At 42.1% G+C, this 17,348-nt stretch overlaps 1 protein-coding gene across 2 annotated transcripts in view; it reads left to right on the top strand.

Moving 5' to 3' along the window:
- LOC127442027 (alpha-N-acetylgalactosaminide alpha-2,6-sialyltransferase 3-like) overlaps nt 1–17,348 on the top strand; it is a 163,024-nt gene that overhangs the window by 38,591 nt on the left and 107,085 nt on the right. For both annotated transcript variants that reach the window (XM_051699697.1, XM_051699695.1), the window contains exon 2: nt 6,107–6,301. In XM_051699697.1, the coding sequence (XP_051555657.1) occupies nt 6,107–6,301 (195 nt within the window). The remainder of the gene's footprint in view (nt 1–6,106; nt 6,302–17,348) is intronic.

Below are 17,348 nucleotides of genomic sequence, written 5' to 3'. Positions count from 1 at the left end.
AGCAGATGGATGTTTTTTTTTTTTTCCTCCTTTCTCTCTCTTGGTTGGATATTGAAGAGCTTTAGGGCTCAATCACAGTCTCACAGGAGTTCCTATGACTCAGATTCATGAAAGCTTGTCAAAACCTAATCAAATTGCAGTCCATAATCTTATTATAAGCTTTTAACAAAGGCAGTGAGCAAAGAAACTGTTTTTGCAAGATATAACAGAGATATTACAATTTTTACCTTTGGCCTTTTTCAGATTTCAGCATTAACATTTAATTTAAAGTCATTTTAGTTAGAAAGACTGCCAAAACATAAATGTTAAACTCAAGATGCATCCATTTCTTTTAAGCTTCTCTTAATCTGTTTGTCCAACCAATGATAGATGTGGGGAGTGTTCGGGATGCCTGTATGACAACAGGCAATGTTTTGGCAATTCCGTTTGGTGACGCTAGTGGTACAAAAATTTTGTAGCATTCACCATTGATCTCAATGACAAGCCAGAAATGTGAGACCATCACAAAGATAATGATGCAACATTTCTGTAATGTGTGAAATGCAATATCTTAGTCCAAGCTTTAAATGGTCATTTCTTTGGTATCAACTCATGTTTGATCTCTTCCTGTGAAGTATAAACCCAAACACTCTCCCTGAGATGTTTGATGTGCCAAATCTGAGCCCCACTGGCTCAGACAGATTGGCTGACAACCACCCTATTATTCCAGACACGATTCTATTCTAGATGGCAAATTTCAGGCCATCAAAGAACATAGACATCCACATCTTAGCAGCAAAATAGGGGGCTTTTGCTTTATATGTCTCCATTGCATGGATAAACATCTGCAGTGGCTTAAAACATTGCAGTACACAGACATAACCTCAGCCTGGAGCATGATGTTAAGATAAGCATTTGATCCATAAAAACTCACAGCAAAGTCAGCACACTGGTGCTCCTAAATAAATTGAATGAGCTCACCACAGAAAAAGCAAAGTGACGTTTCGAACTACATGCTCTTCATCAGACTAAAATGACACTTACAAACACACCCATATACACCTGTGTGCATCAATCAAGAAATCACATGACAGTATTACATGACAGCATCACATGACCATACCAAAAGAGAAGACAAAAATAAATGTATATACAATCATACCTAAAATATAAATACACATTTACATACATGCAAACACCATTTTTTTCTTATGTTGACACATTTCGTAAGTTGAAGTGAGACATATCGAACGATTTGTCTTACTAATAAATAGCCAATATACTGTGTACTATTTTAAAAAAAAATTGTACATGAAACAGTACGCATTGTGCAATTATTTCAGCAGCCATATCACCCTGCAGCTCTTGCCTGGTTGCCCACTATAGCTAAGCAGGATTGAGCCTGGCCAGTACCTGGATGGGAGACCTCCTGGAGAAAACTAAGATTGCTACTGGAAGAGGTATTAGCGAGGCCAGCAGGGGGTGCACACCCTGTGGTCTGTGTGGGTCCTAATTCCCCAGTATAGTGATGGGGACACCATACTGTAAAAAGGCACTGTCTTTTGGATGAGACGTTAAACCGAGGTCCTGACTCTCTGTGGTAATTCAAAATCCCTGACACTTCTAAAGAGTAGGGGTGTAACCCTGGTGTCCTGGCCAAATTTCCCCCATAGGCCCTTCTCAATCATGGCCTGCTAATAATCCCCATCTATGAATTGGCTGTATCACTCTACTCTCTCCTCTCCACCAATAGCTGGTGTGTGGTGAGATTACTGGTTCACTTTGGCTGCCGTCGCATCATCCAGGTGCATGCTGCACACTGGTGGTGGTTGAGGAAAGTCCCCCTATACTATGTAAAGCGCTTTGAGTGCCTAGAAAAGTGTTATACAAATGTAAGGAATTATTATAAATTATACTTGTTTTAAATATAAATATATATATATATATATATATATATATATAAAACTTTTACATTTTTTGTGTAATTATTTTTTAATTCTTGATAGTTTGGATAGAAATGGAAGCATATGGAAGGTCAAATACTGTATAATGCACATCTTCTAAATGTGTACTAAGTCATCCTGGAGCCAAGGTAGGTGGAGCCATAGGCAGCTTGAGGGGCGGAGCCATGGAAGGTTGAGCCATGGAAGGCTCGAGGGACGAAGCCGTGGAAGACTCCGAGGGTGGAGTCATCGTGGTCAGGAACGCCGGCAGCGACTGGGGAACGACCTCTGTGGTCGTGAGCTTTGGCAGTGACAAGGGAAGGACCTCTGTGGTCGTGAGCTTTGGCAGTGACAAGGGAACGACCTCCGTGGTCGTGAGCACTGGCACTGACTAGGGAATGAACTCCATGGTCGTGAGCATTGGCAGTGACAAGGGAACGACCTCTGTGGTCGTGAATACTGGCATGGACTGGGGAACGACCTCTGTGGTTGTCAGCACTGGCATTGACTGGGGAACGACCTCCGTGGTCGTGAGCATTGGCAGTGACAGGGAAACGACCTCTGTGGTCGTGAATACTGGCACTGACTGGGGAACGACCTCCGTGTTCGTGAGCACTGACAGTGACGGGAACGATCTTCATGGTCGTGAGAATGGGCAGAGACTGGGGAACAACCTCCATGGTCATGAGGATGGGCAGAGACTGGGGAACGACCTCCGTGGTCATGAGGATGGGCAGAGACTGGGGAATGACCTCCGTGGTCGTGAGGATGGGCAGAGACTGGGGAACGACCTCCGTGGTCGTGAGCACTGGCAGTGACGGGAATGATCTCCGTGGTCGTGAGCATGGGCAGAGACTGGGGAACGACCTCCGTGGTCGTGGCTCCAGGCGCTGGCTCTGGGACGGTCGAGGCTACAGGTGACAGGCGCTGGCTCTGGGACGGTTGAGGCAACAGGCACTGGCTTTAGGTGTTTCCACTCCATGTTGTCTGCTGCATCCATGAGAATTGGTGAAGTATTCTGTCAGGAAGTACACCAGGAGAGTAGGATGCAAGTGCATTAAGGGCAGTTTAATGTGAATCAGGCAACAGTACAGTTCAAACAGCAGGCAAAATCCAATAATCAGTACAGGCAGAAGGTCAGGCGATTGGCAAACAGAGGTAACAGGGCTAGAGGCAAACTCGTGGTCAAAACAGGCAAAGGTACTATAACAAGAGATCAGGCAGACTATGAAGGCTTGGTAACGTCTTGGATACAAGGAATAGAGCATATATTTTGCAATGACTAAATGTGACAGGGTTTCTTATAAAGGGTGCAGTGATAACTGTGGTGACAAGGTGCAGGTGAGGCTGATCGGAGTTCAGGTGATTGGGATCGAGGTAGTGCATTGTGTTGTGAGTTCATGACACTAGTGGGTGCCAGATGATAATGGGGGCAAAGGACATTCTTAATATAAATTATTTGTAAAAATGTGTAAATGCACCTGTGAATAAGTTTATTTGTCAAATTTTAGGAGTACACTATATTACTGATGACCTCAAAGCTAACAGACATGGTCTAAATGCCACAAAACTAGAATTTTGATTTCATGGGGTCTTTAAAAGTTGAATTACTATGTTTATTGCATACCATGGCATTTACAACAGTATTATTCTAAAGGAGAAATAATTAAACTCTCAGACTAATTTGTATGCAGTTAGTCTTTAATTGAGATGTACTGCATATTTTTGTCACATAGATTCAAACATTTATTTATAAAAATTATTTATGAATATGCATTATGTCGGTAGGCACTTTCAGCTGTCCGTGAGATAGCTTTGACAGTTCCCCATCTTTCATTGTGAAAATAAAAAAGAGAATGTAAAGATGTGACATTTTAAGAGCTTTCCGACTTTTTGTGAATACTCAATGGAAAATGTGTCTTATCAGATAAACATGAAGAAGGAGAATATTCAGTTTTAATAGAAAAAAATGAACTATTCATTGGCTTGAATTGTCCTCCGCAATCAGCTGTGCAAAACAAGAGAAAGAGCTTCAGTTTCTGAGAGGTTTCATCCTTTTTAAGGACTGCAGAATAACTTCTGTTATAATGTGGTGTGAAAAGGTTGAATTTTTACTTCTTAGACTATTAGGACAAGTATTGAGAAAAAAATCATGATTTGTGTCGATACTATATTATTGATTTGGTACAGATTTATTGCCATTGTCATTTAAATGTGCACACTGTAAAAAAAATTGTTTCCCTATGTGGGAGAATTATCAGCAATCATTACAAGCAAAGTATACAGTAGCCTGTATATCTTTTCAATAAATGTATTTTTAATATTAAATACATAACAAAAAATAGTTAAAACACAAAAATACATCTGGCCATCAAAAAATCAATTAATAGACAAAATCTCTCTCTCCTGCATGCATTCACACACTGCTTGGGCGTGTTTGGACTAAAAGTAATCTTTTGTGGGCTTATGCAAATTATTTTATTTTAAACATGTACTAAATATTTAACAATTATTTAATTATTTTATCTCAATTTTTAGTTTTAATGACAGATCTGCCTCTCGGTCAGAACCCAGCAGCATCAAATCTGTATCTATGCATCATATCTAACAATAATTCAGTGAAGACTTGAAAATTAGGGATGGGCATTTGAAGTAATTTTGTAGTCGAGCACTCTTACAAAAAAATAAATGAGTAATCGATTACATGAAATTTAGAATTTAAGTTCAGCCTTCAGCTTTTGAACGTATTTTTCTTATAAACATTTTGCACTATGTATAAACAACTAGAACTAGATTCAAAAATGAAAAGAAAAAAAAAACATTTAGTTACAAAACATTTAATACACATATAGTAACATATTTTCCAAGTCTTTTAAAGCAATACAAGTTAAAATAATGGCAGAATTGTCTTTTTGGGGGGGACCTAACGTCAATATTTAGGTGAGAGAAGCAGTTTTAATGTTGCCCATGGCGGGCAAACGCACAAAGGAAAATCAAATTGCAATATTCGAGTAATGTTTTTACTAGTCGAATATTTAAATCTGAACGAGTACTCGATTAATCGATTACTTGTGCACATCCCTATTGGAAACAACTGAGAAATTTACTTTTTACCTTTTTATTATTTTTCCTTGCATCTGGATTAACCGTGAATGTATATGTAGTAATTATATATAGTTGTCTAAAAGGTCACAGAAGGCTACATCCACAATTAGCATAAACTGGGAAAGAAATTTGTGATGCAGCAGTTCCCTTCAGAATCAAAGCACATGCTTATCATGTTCTACTAAAAAGAGAGAAGCCTAATTTTTGGGGCAACAGGAAGTGCTGTAATTCCGAAAATGTACGGTAATAAACCATTAAGACTGGTTTCATGAAAAAAAAAAAAAAATCATTGTAACAAAATGATTAACCGGTTACCAACATTTAAATATAAAGTTTTCACTCCAGAACAATTGAAAGGGACTTTGCTCCCATTTTCGGTTACGTTCTGCAAAATTTTTTTGTTCGTTTTCGGTTTTTGTTTTTCATTCCTTGGAATGTTTTCAGTCCATCTAGAAACATTTGTAAAAAAAAATTTTAGGCCTGTAGAGCACACAAATGCAGAGCTCAGTTACAATTCCAGAGGGTCACACCCATTTGAGAAATAGATTTTTGTAATAAATAGGCCTTTTTAAATCTGATATACACTTTCAACAGCTAAATCAACAGCAAATTGTAAAATAAAAATGCAACTTGTTTGTGCATAGTTTATTTGTGCATGCTGGGAACATAAGGGACAGTATAGTACTGTGGACACTATTACAGTTAATCTGTAAAGGTTACAAGAAGTAACTGTAGATGAAGACACAGCTAATCATTGTGATTTTACAACGTAATTCTGCTTACATTTAATTAATGTCCTGGTCCTGTTCACTGTGTAATAAATTGTAGAACTACTTACTGTAAAAATTGCTGTAAAAGTATGGCAACTATATTAACCAGGAAAATGCTGTAATATAACACTTTTTTGTGTATGTTTTTATTAACCCATTTAGCTTTAGCAGTCACGCGGTAAACAGGCCAGTTTTGTTCTGACAGTATTTTGTTACCTGTCTGTTTGCTTGTCAATTATTTGGCCCATTAGCATGAACAGAAAAGCTAATGATGGTATGTTTTCTGTTCTTCTCTCCCTCCCCTCACAGAGGAAGTCAGTAATAGTAAGCAGTCTTATCGTGGTGGTGTCTCTGTTTCTGGTGGTGATGAATTACTCAGAGAAGCCTTACTTCCTTCTGCAGCCTGTATTCGGCCAGAGCTTCAGCAGAAACTGGATGTTCTCCCGTCCACCACACAAAGCCTTCAAACCCCACCGTGGCTACCTCAGTATCCCCAACCAGGAGGTAACACTAGAGCTCAAGTAAAACACAAAAGCTGCTTTTCTGGCTTTTTTTAAATGCAATATATTTGAATAAAAACAAATGGGCCTTTTTCAATCAAAACTGGAGGTGGAAACTCATATTTGATACTCATATAATGGTTAAACAAGACCAGTGTACATTTACGATTTAAACAAACAAGCAGTGCTCTGCACGTAATCCAGAAGGGCTTGATGTTGGGTCTGGTGGTTGCCGGCAAAAGCCTTGATGACTTTGGCTAATGGCGAGGGCTCCATGACAGCGTTTCTTCCTCAAATATTCACGGGTTCGGCACCACTGTAACAAGTTCCTTCTATTAACTTAAATGAGGAAGCGGCGAGCCAGGTGAATTCTCCGTTCTCCATATTTATTCAGTTTCTTTTTACACTTTTCAGTGCTGACAACAAAACCACACACACACACACACACACACACACAGAATGGCACGTGTCACTCCTGTCCTCTGTGGCTCTCAGCTCCCTTTTATCTCTCTGTCACCTCTCAGTGCAACACAGAACAACTGTTAGTAAAATTGCCCACAGGTTTAACTCCTTACTGCTCTCATCTCCCGTTCTCGCTCTCCATTCACAAATCGGTGCTCGACCACGGCCCCACCTCCACAATATAATTATGTATTATTATATGATTCATAATTATATAAACAATAAAATTGTTAATACCATGTAATGATTCAGGAAATAGCCCATACGTTGTGGGTATGATAACATGTTTATGTATAATTCATACTGAAAAAATGAAATAAAGCAGTTATACTCCGGGCAGCTGCCCATGTCGCCAATGCCTAAATCCGCCACTGCAAACAAGTACTATAATCATTTGTAGAGCTGTTCAGTCATGACGACAATTTGTAGGCCAAACCGGAAGCCTAATTCGGTGTGGGTTGGAATTTCCAGTGGGTTTTTTGAATAGCGGTTTTCAATGACTGAGTATAATAAGGTAGTTAACATCACTGGAAGTGACAGTCACATTATGTTTTAAATCAATTAAACAGTCATACTTCATATGGAAATCTCGCTCGCAAATACATTTATTCTGTCTGAATACACAGCTACTTTTCAATGGCTGTTAATGGAGAAACATGCTTTTTGCCTGCACAATGGTTTAGTGACAGTATATATACAGCATCTACCAGCAGTGGCTAGCTGCTAAAGTTACAGTGAGTTTTTAGTTATCAACCTTGAAGATTTACATAATGATTAAAATACTCTTCAAGCCTTTATATACTTTATAAGGGGCACTTGGAAGTTTCTATAATAGCAAGTATAGAAAAAAACACTGTTTCTACAGTATTTTACCCAGTGCTAATGAGTTTGTTAAGACTGAATTCTAATCGCATAAATATTTATGAGGACATTAACAATAGTTTTAGCCTATTTTGCCTCAAGATGTTGTCTTGGATGGGTGGATGATGAAAGAATCTGTGGCCCAGATGTTTAAATGGAGTTTTTCCAAGTCGTTTCTCTCATGTTGAAGGTCATTGGAGAGACATCATCACACACAGACCAGGCTTTGACTCATAACTGCCAAGTTAATGCAGTTTCAACCGCTCTTGTGATTTATTGCCACAATTAGTGCAGAGGTTTGCTTGTTCCCTGCTTAAAATGAAACAGGGATTATTAAAGAGAAAGAAAAAGTTTATTAATTTATTGCTCTACAGTAAATTGAACTCTGTGTACATTCGGCTTTTTTAGAATAGATAAAATGAGTCTGGAGGGTCAGATTTATTCACTTGTGTGTTTACAGTTTGCTGTATACACAAATGAAGGGGCAGAGAAGGTCCTGGTTGTAATGCATTATTGAATACCTTTGTCAAGGTTTACAAGTCTTGTCATGACAGTCATGCCTCAGTGAAAGGTTTTTTAGTTGCTGGGCAGTCTCTCTAAATAATTGAGCCTTTTCAAAGTCACAAAACTCCCTTCAACAACAGTTTTGACCATAGAAAACCATTCATATTGAAAATATGACTAATAACTAGGCTTGCACAGAATCTGCACCCCCATAATTGAAAAGAAAGTGTCGCAGATTTCGCTAAACTATTTTTATGAAGAAAGAATAATTATGTATATTTTTATTATACATATATATATGTAACAAGTTCCTCACTTAAATGAGGAAGCGGCCATTCTCTGTATTTATTCAGTTTCTTTTTACACTTTTCAGTGCTGACAACAAAACTACACACACATACACACAGAAAGGTGCATCACTCCTTTCCTCCTCTGTGGCTCTCATCTCCATTTTATCTCTCTGTCGCCTCTCACTGCAACACAGAACAGCTGTTAGTAAAATTGGCCATAGGTGTAACTCCTTACCGCTCTCATCTCTGATGATGCATTGATACAGATTTGATGCTGCTGGGTTCTGACCGAGAGGCAGGTCTGTCATTAAAACAAATAATTAAGATAAAATAATTAAATAATTGTTAAATAATTAGTTCGTTTAAAATAAAATAATCTCGCTCTCCATTCACAAATTGACACTCGACCACGCCCCCACCTCTACATACCCCCATCGCCCGACTCAGGCAGGGGAGCCATCCGGACTGCCCAATACCCCCCCCCCCCCCCCAAATACTGCCCAATACTCCAATACAGCCATCTGCACCCCTGGTCTGTGGACCACCTAGAAATTAAACAGCTGAAGAGCCAGATACCAACGGGTGATCCGCGCGTTGGTATCCTTCATGCGATGGAGCCTTTGGAGTGGGGCATGGTCCGAACAGAGGGTGAAAGCCCATCATAGGAGGTAAAACCGAAGAGTGAGGACCACCCACTTGATGGCCAGACATTCCTTTTCAATTGTGCTGTACCTCAGCTCTGTTGCTGAGAGTTTCCGGCTGATGTACAGCACTGGACGCTCCTCCCCCTCGACCAGCAGGGACAACACGGCTCCCAACCCACGTGTCGGTCTGTAAAACAAAAGGGAGAGAGAAATCAGGAGAGTGTAGAAATGGTCCGCCACAAAGTGCAGCTTTCACTTGAGTAAAAGCCCGTTGGCACAGCTCCGTCCACTGGACTGGATCTGGTGCTCCCTTTTAGTAAGATCAGTCAGCAGGCTGGTGACAGTCGAATAGTTAGACACAAACCTACTGTAATAGCCAGCCAGCCCCAGGAACTGTCTCACCTCCTTTTTGGTCTTGGGTCTTGGGCAAGTTGCAATCACTGCAGTCTTATCAGTTTGGGGATGCACCTGCCCATGTCCCAAATGGAAGCCCAGATACCGTACTTCCACCCATCCAATTGCACACTTCTTTGGGTTTGTCATGAGGCCCGCCTGCCGCAGCAATCTCAGGACAGCCCTGATTTAAAAAAACATTTATGTAAAGTCCTTGAATAAAGTTTGAGCGCAACATTTGTGGGTGCTCGTATCGTATTGTATCGCATCATATCGTATCGTGAGGCTATGCATCGTATCGTGAAATTTGTGTATCATTACATGCCTAATAGATGTAAAATCAGAAAAATAAGAAATAAAGTTTTTTTGTTTTGTTTTGTGATTGTTTAGCAGTTTCATAGGCTGAAAGTCTCAGAATTTATCATAATCTATATCATTAAAGAATTAGAAAAGTTTCCTTGACAATGCTACCAAACAGTGATATTTGACCCTCCTTTTTGTTTTGTTGTCAAGTTATGAGCCTTTAATTTTGGGTATGCCACCCACTATCAAGCTCTTTTGTGCTGTGCTACATTTAAACAAAAATCTATGCTGATTATGCTAAAGATAAATGCTCATTCTCAGATGGTGTTGAGTCATCAAGGCAATTTTGAAACATTTCAGTGAATTAAATCTTTGTGACCTGGGCTTTATTTTACAAGTAGTTTTTTTTAATTTTTTTATCCTTGACTGCAATAAAATTAGGATCTATCCAAGTCATTGGCATAATCTTGAAAATTACTACAGTTTATAAGCCTTCATAGGGTAACATTTATGAGGCATTTTAACCATTCTTTAAACGTAATAGATATAAGTGCAAATGAGGAAGCATAAAAACTATAGAAAGTTAAAAATATTTCTGGAAAGTGCGTATGTGGTGACATTTAAATTCGGTCAGATAACAATGTATAAAAGTTTCTAATTGTTTGATAATGCAACTTGTTCAGCAGTAGTCTACACTTTTTGCCCTTGCATCTTGAAACTCAGTGTTAGTTAGAAAGTGATGTTATGGCTTTGTGTGATGTTAGCTATTTTTAATTGTACAGAAAGTGAGTATTTTAGCTGATACCAGGTTTCTGTTAATTCTGTTCCTCCTATTTCACCTCCTATTAGACCTTAGGAAACAATCTGATACCTATTAACTCATCTGCTCTTAACCAGCTAAATGCAAAAGAACTGGATGACATTAGGGTAAGGGTTAGATGCAATATAAGTTGCCTACATTTATACATCAGTTAGTTCTACTCCTCTAAATTTAATTGGCTAAGCAATGTTCCAAAATTCCTCATGCATACAGTAAATATATGCAATACATATTCCCCTACACATCACTCCACAAACTAAAAATGTTGTGTTAATTTGCATGAATTTTTGTACACATAAATACAATTGAGAAATAACAACAAGCTGTATCTTTCATTCTCTAATGATGGAGTGTGGGCGTTGAATTCAAGCATCTCACATTCAGATTGGAACAGGGTTACATGTCAGATCAGTGTCTGTGTCTGTCGGCTCACAGTGAGATGAATGCCTCTCATCTCTCTGTTGATGTTCTTGTCAATACTTTGCTCTACTTCTGCCATACGGTGATGTGAATTGGCTGGGTAAATCTGTTGTAGTGGTCCTGTTGTTATTCGGTGCAACCAAGGTGACTGCTGTAATATTTGTCTAGTACTGCACTGGCAATCCTCAATTAAAAATCCACCTTTTATTATTTAATTTAATATTTTCCACTTCCTGTAATTATTCAGCGTTAAAATATTTGAAATATTTGCACAATATAACAAGAAAAATGTGAGCAAAGATTTAGGCTGTATTTAATATCGTCATACCGTTCCAGTTCACATTATCAAAGCTTAATGACATTGTTATGGAATGTTATAAATGTTGGTTCCACATTCAAAGTCATTTGCATTGTGCATTTTCATACTTACTATAGCAGAGAATTTGAGGAGGTATTTTCATTTCACCTCAGATTTCCTGTGTTTGGGTGTACAAATAGTTTTTGATTTATCCATCTTTTAACGCTTTGCTACATTAAACTTGTGATTATGACTCTGTTGGCCCCCTCTGATATGCGAGGTTGGCATATGAAACATTACTTTGCTGCAGCAGCAGCTGAGATTGAATGAATTTACCTTGAAATCTGACATCAAATGGAGAAAAAATCTTAAGACAGCACAACAAATATCCAAAGTGCCTAAAATGATATTATTGAGGCCTAGGGATGACGTGTTGTGAGATTTTGATAGTTAGATTACCGTCTGAGAAAAAAATAGCTGTTAACCGGTTTTACGATTATTTGCACATTTTCTTATTGTATAACAGCACTGATGCAAAAAATGCATATCACATAACAATTGATTAAATGTCTAAGTGGATGTATTTCTGGGGGATATGTGGATGCTAAGGGCATAAGAAAACTGATAAATATACAAAAAAATAAATAGGACTTGTATAGTAAGAGATGCTCCAATCTATCGCACGACACCACTTATGCGCATCCCAAGCTCAGTGATGTGCTTCAATGTAACCAGAGTGCTTCAAAAGTGTGTAACTGTAAGATTATTGTGGGTGCGCAACATGTAGTTCATGGCATCCAACAGTTTTTTTCGTCTGCATCAGTTTATTAAAGCAATCCGTTGTCTGTCAGATATCCCAACATCGGCAACAGACTCCATAAAAATACTGAACTTCTCACAAATAAACCTGTGGACAATGAATAATAAAGGGAACATTGCTCACAGCAGGCAATTTAATGTCCGATCATTACTTAAATTGACATTTATTGTTGAATGCGTTGAATATACACAAGCAATGCTTTAAATAATGAGTAATTGAAGACACAACTTTTCAAGTTTACTCGCTGATAGTAACTACACGCAAATGCACCGCATGCTGTCAGCATGCTTAAATATTACAAAAAGTAGTATCTTTAATTCATCACTTTTTTTATTTAACTCACTATTTTGTTCACTGTAAAAATCCATTTTGTCAGATAAGCTCAGTTTTAAAAGTTGATTGAACTATCTAAAATCGAAAAAAGTGAGTTTACTTAAAACAATCAAGTCAACTTTTATGCCATTTAAGTCAGAGCAGCTTACATTTTTAAACAGTGAGCACATACAATGTCAAGTTTGGTGGTGAAGATAGAACATACAGGCTTTTGAGCATGCTCGGTTTGATCACTGACCCTCCAACACCCCCCTATTTGAAACTTTGTGCACCTCTGTGAAATGGAAGTTAAAATTTTACTGTTGTAAGTCTGTAAAGCCAGGCTCTACCACGGAAAATCAGAAAATATGTGGGAATTTAAATCTTTGATTTTGACTTATCTTTAATGATGATATCCATTTGTTAAATTCATGGAAAGGTCTTGAAAATTCATGGTTCAAAATCTGTGGGAACTTGTAAGCCTGAGCACTATGAACTACACATTGTTGCACCTGCTACTGAGCATGCCCACTGGAGAAACATTGTGGCTAAAGACACTACCCACAATCCCCTGTGTGTGAATTTATTTAAGTGTGTTTGGTCAAAGCGTGCTGACTTATGAGACATGTAAATAATTTGCAAATAATCTGTTTTGAATAAATAGATGTTTTTGCTCTTTATGTGTTTTTAATTTTGTTTTGCAGTAAAAAGTTGTGTTTTATTTAAAGTCACCATCTGGGTAATTAGTGTTTGCTTTGATGAAGTTTCTTTATTTATAGAGACTACTCTACTTCTAAAAGTTTGAAATACTTGTAACCTACCCCATCTTTTAAGTTGGGCCAACTATTTGGTCTCTTGGTGGGGCTCATACATGATCTTAAGCTGAAATAAGGATCTGCTTAATAATATTTTGTATTATCTTCCCTGAGGTCCACTGATAATGATAAGTTGTTTTGTTTTGCACCAAAACAGTCATAATTTAGTAATATATGATAATTTTCCACGCTGTCTCTGGCCCTTTGTTTTGGTCTAAGCACCTCCTTAAAACTTCAGTGTGAAATCTTACTGTTATGATTGGCTAACAGTATGCAGCCCCTCAAAATTAGCCTTATTTGAAACTCAACCAGAAGAGAATGAACAACCCCATATTATCATAAAATGTCCTGGTTACTTACGTAACCTCCGTTCCCTGATGGAGGGAACGACACGTTGTGTCGATGTAGTGACACTAGGGGTCACTCCTGGGAGCCCCAAACACGTCTGCTTTTTTAAAAAAAGGCCAATGAGAATTGGCAAGTGGAATTTGCATGCCACTCCCCCGGACATACGGGTATAAAAGGAGCTGGTATGCAACCACTCATTCAGGTTTTGTGCTGAGGAGCCGCGACCAGGTCCCGGCCATTTCAGCGGGTAGTTCAGCGTTGTGGCAAGAGGGACACAACGTCTCGTTCCCTCCATCTGGGAACGGAGGTTACGAAAGTAACCAGGACGTTCCCTATCTGTCACTCACTCGACGTTGTGTTGATGTAGTGACACTAGGGGTCCCTATACAAAACACCACAACTGGCTGAACTGTGTTATGTGAACTGGCGGGTGTGACGGGCAGACTGCTGTGTGCCTCGTAGCCAGCGCACCAGGCCGTCATGTAACCTCCCCCAACGCTCTTATAAGCGTCGAATGGTCCATTAGGAACAAGTCGGCTGCCCAACTATAGGGACAGGCTAGCCCAGCCGAGGCCTCTTTTCCCTCTCTTTTCTCCCCAAAAAGAGTGGAATTTGTTAACTGACTGGGAGCCATAAGTGTCTGCATCGGGGGGTGTCCCTCCCAAGGGGAAGACACCACAGAGACCACAAACCGCGTCCAAAAGAGGTGGGGGGGGAGGGGGGTATTCTGAGTGGAATATGTCACATGGTCTTACTGAGTCTTGTCGGAAGTATGTCATGTGGAGAGGTCCCATGGTAGGTCCTACCCGAAGGGGGAGGAGTTTCTACAGAGCATGGCGACTGGGGGCAGAGGGGCCTCTGCCCAAGGAAGACGCAGTTTGCCCTCAGGGAAACAATTTTCCAGAAAATATCACATGGGGTTGCCTTCGGGGAACCAGCACATGTGGAGCACCTACCTCAGTACAGGGGCTCATTAGCGCACGTACTGGGCCGGTCAGCAAGTTTCTCCGCAAACTCAGCTGCCAGAGGGCTAAGGAGGAAAGTCATCCAGGGATCACAGTCTGTGACCACGACTGGGAGTCAAGAGTGCATGTCTTCACCTCAAGGGAGGGGAAAGGCGCTATGCGCAAGCGGTACACCTGGCCAGTTGTCCCGGAACCTACCTGTTCGTGCCTGCCAATACACAGGACGAGACCGGCTCAACCCGGAGATTGTGAACCTCGCAAAGGTGTTGGATGTTGCTCAGCCCGCTACTCTGCAGATGTCTGCCAAAGAGGCGCCACTGGCCAGGGCCCAGGAGGCCTCCACACTCCTGGTGGAGTGGGATCATAACCCCGCAGGGGGTGGTACATCCTGAGCCTGATATGCCATCGTGATGGCGTCAATGACCCAGTGGGCGATCCTCTGTTTGGAGACAGCGCTTCCTTTCTGCTGTCCACCAAAGCAAACAAAGAGCTGCTCAGAGCTTCTAAGGCTCTGCGTGCGATCCAAATAGATGCGTAAAGCTCGCACTGGACGCAGCAATGCCAAGGCTGGATCTGCCTCCTCCTGGGGCAGCGCTTGCAGGTTCACCACCTGATCCCTAAAAGGAGTCGTGGGAACCTTGGGCACATAGCCCGGTCGGGGTCTCAAGATCATGTGAGAGTAACCTGGACCGAACTCCAGGCATGATTCATTGACAGAGAATGCCTGCAGGTCCCCTAACCTTTTGATGGAAGTGAGCGCAGTCAGGAGGGCAGTCTTCAAAGAGATTGCCTTAAGCTCAGCTGACTACAAGGACTCAAAGGGAGCTCCCTGTAACCCCGAAGGGCTATGGAGAGGTCCCATGAGGGGATGAGGCGCAGTTTGGAGAGATTCAACCTCCTAGTGCCTCTCAGGAACCTGATGATCAAGTCGTGCTTCCCCAAATACTTACCATCTACTGCATCGTGATGAGCTGAAATAGCAGCTACATACACCTTCAGGGTGGAGGGGGACAGCCACCCCTCCAGCCTCTCCTGCAGGAAGGAAAGCACTGATCTGACTGTGCATCTCTGGGGGTCTTCACGTCAGGAAGAACACCACTTAGCGAACATACGCCACTTCAAGGCATACAGGCACCTCATAGAGGAAGCCCTAGCCTGAGTGATCGTGTCTACCACCATGGATGGTAGGCCACTTAGGTCTTCCGCGTCCCGTCCAGGGGCCAGACATGGAGATTCCAGAGGTCTGGTCGCGGGTGCCAGATGGTGCCCCGTCCCTGAGAAAGAAGGTCCTTCCTCAGGGGAATACACCAGAGGAGCGTGAGATCCGAGAACCACGTCTGGGTGGGCCAATAGGGTGCTACTAGGATGATCTGCTCCTCGTCCTCCTTGACCTTGCACAGGGTCTGTGCAAGTAGGCTCACTGGGGGAAATGCATGTTTGCGTAGTCCAGGGGGCCAGCTGTGTGCCAGCGCATCTATGCCGAGGGGTGCCTCGGTCAGGGCATACCAAAGCGGGCAGTGGGAGGATTCCCGGGAAGCAGACCAGGTCTACCTCTGCTCGACCGAATCAACTCCAAATCAGCTGGACCACCTGAGGGTGGAGTCTCCACTCTCCCCTGAGGGTAACCTGACGTGACAGCGCGTCCGCTGCAGTGTTGAGATCGCCCAGGATGTGAGTGGCTCATAGCGACTTGAGGCACTGCCAGAGGAGAAGACGGCGGGCGAGTTGTGACATGCAATGGGAGCATAGACAGCATTGGTGGTTGATGTACACTACCGATGCTGTGTTGTCCAACACGTGCTTGCCCTGGATCAACGGCTGAAACCTCCGCAGGGCGAGCAGTACTGCCAACAACTCTAGGCAGTTGATGTGCCAATGCAGCCGCGGGCCAGTCCAGGAGCCGGCGGCTGTGTGCCCATTGCATCCGGCACCCCAGCCCATCTTGGAGGCGTCTGTTGTAACCATGACACACCTGGAGACCTGCTCTAGGGGAACCCCTGCCTGTAGAAATGCAAGGTCGGTCCAAGGGGAAAGAGATGCTTTGAACCGGGGAGAGCTTGCTCTTTTCCCAGTTGACCCAAAGCCCCAGTTGGCTGAGGTGCTGGAGCATGAGGTCCCTGTGTGCACACAGCAACTCTCAAGAGTGAGCTAGGATTATCCAGTCGTCGAGATAGTTGAGGATGCGGATGCCCACTTCCCTTAGCGGGGCAAGGGCAGCCTCTGTGACCTTCATGAAGACGCGAGGGGACAGGGAAAGGTTGAAGGGGAGGACCTTGTACTGGTACACCTGGCCTTCGAAGGCAAACTGCAGGAAGGGCCTGTGTCAAGGTAAGACCGAGACGTGAAAGTACACGTCCTTCAGGTCTTCCGGCGTGAACCAATCTTGATGCCGGACACTCACTAGAATGCATTTTTGCGTCAGTATCTTGAACGGGAGTCTGTGCAAAGCCCAGTTCAGTACTCGCATGTCCAGGATTGGTCGCAACCCACCGCCTTTCTTCAGTACGATGAAGTAAGGGCTGTAGAACCCTTTCTTCATCTCGGCTGGAGGGACAGGCTCTATCGTGCCCTTGCGCAGAAGGGTAGCGATCTCCGCACGCAAGGTAGCGGCATTCTTGCCCTTCACCGAGGTGAAGCGGACGCTGCTGAACCTGGGCGGGCTCCTGGCGAACTGAATCGCATAGCCGAGTCGGACGGTCCAGGTCAGCCATCGCGACGGGTTGGAAAGCGTGAGCCACGCGTCCAAACTCCGGGCGAGGGGGAACAAGGGAATGATCACGTCGGACGTGGGGCCTC

The sequence above is a fragment of the Myxocyprinus asiaticus genome, chromosome 6 (genome assembly GCF_019703515.2).
Source record: "Myxocyprinus asiaticus isolate MX2 ecotype Aquarium Trade chromosome 6, UBuf_Myxa_2, whole genome shotgun sequence".
In the NCBI taxonomy this organism is placed as follows: domain Eukaryota; kingdom Metazoa; phylum Chordata; class Actinopteri; order Cypriniformes; family Catostomidae; genus Myxocyprinus; species Myxocyprinus asiaticus.
Note: the sequence above shows the minus strand (reverse complement) of the source record. Positions and strands in the feature narration are given on the sequence as shown.